Here is a 6,000-nt window from a genome sequence, read left to right on the forward strand (position 1 = left end):
GACATCAATTATCGGATTCAATAATTTTTGTCATAGCATAACAAGTAACCTCAGTCAATTTTGTGGTTGTGCTTTGTCTGTTCACGCTTTACGGTTGTGACTCATTGCAGATTTGAGACCAAAAGGTCGCGGAAGGCCTCAGCGCATCCTGCTGGGAGTATGGCCAGACGAGCACATCCGCGGTGTGATTCGTGCCGTGGTCTTCAGAGACTCGCACGCTCCACACTCCACGCATCACATCAAGGAGGAGGTGCTCCCCGTCTATCCTGCCATCACGGTCAGTATTGAACCCCGTGCGAACGTCCCCAATGGTTCGCTCTTGACATTGTTAATGCGTGTGATATTATGCCCGTTAATCATTTTTATATTTTCACTTGCGAGCGTGCTTTGCGTACTTATATTAATATTACTGCCTTAGCGAATTTTATTATAGATTTAATTGATGTACCATTATTTCTTCTGGTAAACGATGTATGTAACGTTTTAAATGTTTTTGTAAAATTTGTTTTAAAATCAGCGAATTTATCATATTTGTAACTATGCGAAAAACTGTCACTAATTGTTAAGCGGCTAACCATGTTGGCGCATGCGTGTTACAGGATGGTATGAACGTGCAGAACGCGTACCCTGTTGCATGCGGCAATGGGCGCGAGGGTGGCGTATCTCCAAATGCAGCTGCCGCTGCTGCCGTGGCTGCCGTGGCACATGGTCTTCGTCGCCAGATGTGCAATATGGTGGTTGCTGCTCAACGACCACCCGACCACCCGCCGCACCTCGGACTGCCCCCGTTGCCCCTTCAGTCACCACGTCTACCCTCGCCGCTCTCTGCCGGACTAGAATCACCACTCTGCTCACCACCACCACCTGGCCACGCTCTGGAACCACCGAAGCCTGCAGATCCGTTCCGCCCCTTTGCTTCACCCCGTCCTGACAGCCGCTATGGAGAACGTGACGTCGTCGCTGAGATAACTGACATGGGCCCGCCTAAAACACCGGTTTCGATCGCTAAGAACGGCAAGGATTTGTCGACACCGCTTCCAGTCAAGATGGAGCCGCCTCCGGCGGAGGCCCGTGCGGAGAACATCTGAAGCGAGGCCGCGGGCGCGGCGCCGGCTCATACGCCAGTCGGCATCCCCCCGCCGCTGCCCGCTTATCCTTACTTCGTCCCGAACCGCAACTCTGTTGGCTACTTTTAAGCGGAGCGGGAGCGGGACTCCTCGCGCAGTCGGAGCGGGAGCGCGAGCGCTTCCCTCGCTGCGCAGAGACGGAAGTATTTAATCAATATGATTGTATCGGCATTATTTTATCACATTTAATTAATTATTTAAAATGGACTCGCTGTGCAATAAATTGCTTGTTGTTTAGTTACGAATTTCGTATTATTATTATGAAGGAATATTTTTAGTTTAATAATAATTATTATTTTCAATATACATTGTCGTTTATGTATGCTTCGATTACATACTTCGAGTATATATTTTTTGGTAAATGGACGGAGGAGAGCGCGGGCGGCGCGACAGATGTTCGCCGCCGCCGCCGCGCTCATAGTAGGACTAACTAATTACTTGTAAGCTTATAAACGTCTTAGATCCATCTGTGAACGTAGAGGTATCAAAATTAAAAACATTTGGCCGGATTCAAAAGACTGTTTGGTATACCTATTCATTATAAATCAGCTACCTACATGTGTATGCGTAAGAGAAAATCATGAATATAAATTAGCTCTAGATGTTATCTTTACATAAAGCATAGATGTATGTTCCATTTAATCGTCAGGTCGATGTCAATTTCTCTTTAGCACGATGTGGTGTGATGCTTGCGGCCTCCCCCGAGTCTGTTACTCGTGCATGTTTGTCGTGCAGGGACTCCACCACGTTCGGTAGACTTAGTGATCGCCAAATGTAACATAGATGTATCCTTAGCCAGTAGTGATTGTTCCAAATGTTAGGCTAAATTAGATGTTCGGGGCTCGACCGACCTCTCCGCATTGACTTCAATTAATATTATATCGATGTCGCTCAGCTTTTTGTGTCTAAAGTTCCTCGTGCGTTTATCGAGCATTAATATGTAGATGTTAGATTATGGAAACGATAGCATAACTACCGTCGACTCGACTTCCGTCAGACTTTTTCGAAATATCTCCAGTGTATTTCGCCTTCAATACGAAACGCCTAAGGGATGGCTATCTCTGTCTATACAAGAAGACTCGAGTCGACTAGTGTTGTTATCACATTTTAAATATTGCAAATCTTAATGGATTTTAATCGTTATATCAGATTCATTGGTTAATGTTAGGAGGAACATCGGCTTGCCCATTAGGTTTAGGAACACAGAAATCGCCAAGCGTTGGATGTCATTCATTCGAGCGTCTGCTGACCTACCTATTGTGTAACTTAGAGTATACATTTCAATTAACTTAGATTAGCTGTGTAACTATTTGTAGTATTCATCATTCACGCTGGCGACTCCGGCCGCGGGGTTACGCCCGTCACGCTCCGGTGACCCGACCCGGCAGGCCGGCATCACAGTATCGTTCCCACGAACGTTGTTAGCGTGAATACATGTATTAAGGTGTATATGTACAAATTTGTTTTAACACCTCTCCTGAATACAATGTTATTTTGATTCACACTTTCGGCGGGAAAAAAATCGTAGTATACAAATCTTCTTGCCGTAAGGGGTATACCATGATTTAGATATTGTTGGCGACATTCGTTGGCGTTATCACATTTAACAATTGAGGGGGAAGGCGGAGCGCGGACTGCTAACAGGCCCGGTTCGGTCCGGTACCTACCGGCCACGGCGTGCGCTGCGCCGCGCTCCGTCCGCGCGAGTCTCGTCGCAGAACTAGCTCGTGAAGCATGTTTAAAATAAGTCTTCAAGTGGCCTTGATATCTCACTATTGTTTGGAATTTGGATTATCTGGTTCGGTTAAAGTTTGGAAATTAGTGTATAAAATGAGACCAAATTATTAAAAATACATTTGCGATTCAGATCTAGTGTTGAAACTTTTGGCTATCCTTTTGGAAATAAAGTTAACTATAGGTAAAATTTAAAAAAAAATAAAAATTATATAAACGGCCTATACGTTTCGGATGAATTGCGTAAATTTGGTAAATGTTACTACGCATATTTTCTATTGTGTAAGTTTAGGCTAATGTGTTCAAAAAGTAAATTAAAATTTTTGAAAAAAAGTAGAAAGTGCCTTCCAAATTTTTGACCACGGTAAGTGTTGGAACGGGTGCGGCGATGATCGGCTGGAAGCGGCCCGCGGCGGCGCGGCGTGATGTTAGCGACGCGTGCGCACCCGCGCCGCGCCGCCGCTCGACCGCACTGAACGTGCTTAACTATTAAAAGTAAGATTAATAAAAATTCAAAATTATTATATAAAAATTAAATACATATGACTATTATATAGTAAAAAATATACATAAAATTATATATTTGGCCGATGTGGTATTACCCTGACAGGCAAGCGTTAGCTGATTATTCGGCGTCAAAATTAATTCTATTATATTTTCTTTATAAATAAAAATATCAGAAAACAATGCATACGTGCAATGTGCCATTTGTTTGAACTGAAGTTCGGTTTGCATCACATTTGGATTTCGTAGTTATGATAATAAACATTACCTAATTAATTTATTGTATTGGATTGAAAGTACCTATACATTTCGATTACATAAAATATAAGTGACTATATTATTTTCGTGATAGTTAAGTAAAGATTACTTGTATGTAGTGATATTATACCTACACCTAACGAGGCGATTTTATTCGATACTTTATTAATTTATATTTTAGCTATTTAAATCATTACTGGCGACACGCACCGTGTGCTGCATTGCATGACAATTTTTCCAAGTCCGATAATATATTCTTTTTATATACTTTTGTGATAAAATAAATATATTCATATTTTTATTGTAAAGAACAACATTGTTTTGCAACATGTAACTTGCACTATTACTGTTTTATTATTAATTATTTATTATTTTTTTTAGTTACAAAATCCTTCCGCCATTTTGGGCTCAAAGTATTTACTTTCCTTACCTGCTGAGCAACCAAAAAGTTTTTATTTCAAAGTATTGTATTACATGTGACTGTTTAGTTTTAAGTAGAAACTTTTCCCGTGGGTATCGATTAAATTATAAAATAGTATGTACTTGTTAGAAATATCATTCGCTTTTTGATCTATCAATTGATTTTGTACCTATAGCTTATTATTACAGAATGTACTGGAGACATTTTTATTATTCCTGTGTAATTATGACGATTTCTTTTGTATTTCCGTGTATATGTTAATGCTCCGTGTTTTCATATTTGAGATTCGTGTTAATTTGAAGGTACCTACTATTCGTGAAGACATCACCTTATACTTATGAAGCCAGTAAAAATTTTTGCATTTTAGTTTTAACTGAAGTCCTATTTTTGATGATATTTCAAACGATGAACTAAACATCATATTAGTTAGTTATTTAGTGTATAGTATGTTAAGACTCAATATTAAGTTGGTGTCACTACGAATAACAGATTTTTTTTCTCTCTTAGATTTGTTTGAATGCACAGGAGTGATAAAAATATAATTTAAAAATGTAAAGATTTTAGTTATAACCTTATTTTAATTCATTTCACGATAGTTAATATCGTTATACGGTTATGTTAAATGCAATTATTGTTGTTAAGGTTTATTTTTCAACAACTTGTGTTCCTGGAATAATTACCGGGTAAATGGATGTTTTAAATGTGATCAGAGATTATAAACTGAAGTATGATATATGGCGTGTTCGTTGTCCGATCGTTTTCTGAAAATAGTTATTAACAACGAGGTACCTATCTATTGTTTATGAATTATTTGTCTGTGCAAAGTTTTTATTTATCGATAAGTTTTTAATTTCTTATGAATATGTCAAATTTCACATTTTAGGTTAAGGAGCAACAAGATTATTAACTTGGCCAGTAAATTCTTGTATTATTTGTAATCGGACAGTGAACACTGAGCGCCTAAATTAGCCTGTCTCTCGTATTTCATTAAGTACAATTATAAAATTGGTGTATTTCTTCGATATAACTAAATGTCTACCCGTGTACCGTGTAGTTGACAGTATCATATAACAGATTCAAAATCATTTAGTAACAGTTCATCAGATCAATTATTATGTAGTATGTGTATCAATTACATTTTAAGTTTGTTATTGTCACAGTGTACCGTTGTCTGAATGAATATATAAAAATAGAGAAAATAATGTGGTTTTATTTAAACAAAAAATTCCGTCATATCAGTTATAAGTATATTTTATTATTTTTTTTGTTTCGTTTGTTACGTGTACCAATAAATAACATTTGTACACATCTATGACAGTTACAAAATTATAAACTTCAAAACAAAATGCCTAGTAGAGGCGTGCTTAGGTAAACAGCGCATGCTATGAGAATTTAAGTAAATTAACTACAAGTTGATTTTATATACATTAGAATATACCTATAGACGATTTTCTTTTTTTTCTTCTTCTTCATATGTATGGATATTATGTATGGATAGGAGGCCTTAACTTACAAGGCCCTGGCGCTCCGTACTGCCTTGCCCTACGATTGCTATGCCACCGAATATATCAAATTAAATGACATCTTTCGTTCTTTGAAAAAAAATCAAGTTAGATAATAATGGAATAAATTAATAATTTTAACATTATTTAATATTGATTTTAGATCGCTAAGAATAATATTATGTTTCATGATCACCGAATTTCAATAATTGCCATGACAAGATTTATAACAAAAAGTTTCTTTTCAATTGTCTCAAAGCATGCACGTTGCGCAATTGTATAATTAATTGCTTATCAATAAATTAATTATAGTTGATTACAATTAAAATTATCCTTATTACCTACATCATCACGCATTAAATTAATTCTTATAAATTCTAAATTTATTTATATTTTAAGATTCACATCAAAACTACTAACTGGGTGAGATTTTTTTAATGTCTCTTTTAATACG

General features: G+C 37.4%; 1 protein-coding gene across 2 annotated transcripts in view; it reads left to right on the forward strand.

The window, feature by feature from the left end:
- LOC125075780 (protein bric-a-brac 1-like) overlaps window positions 1-5,243 on the forward strand; it is a 250,614-nt gene extending 245,371 nt beyond the window's left edge. For both annotated transcript variants that reach the window (XM_047687530.1, XM_047687531.1), the window contains 2 exons: window positions 111-277; window positions 600-5,243. In XM_047687530.1, coding sequence (XP_047543486.1) covers window positions 111-277; window positions 600-1,088 — 656 coding nt within the window. In that variant the 3' untranslated portion in view covers window positions 1,089-5,243. The remainder of the gene's footprint in view (window positions 1-110; window positions 278-599) is intronic.
- Window positions 5,244-6,000: the final 757 nt, after the last annotated feature.

The sequence above is a fragment of the Vanessa atalanta genome, chromosome Z (genome assembly GCF_905147765.1).
Source record: "Vanessa atalanta chromosome Z, ilVanAtal1.2, whole genome shotgun sequence".
In the NCBI taxonomy this organism is placed as follows: domain Eukaryota; kingdom Metazoa; phylum Arthropoda; class Insecta; order Lepidoptera; family Nymphalidae; genus Vanessa; species Vanessa atalanta.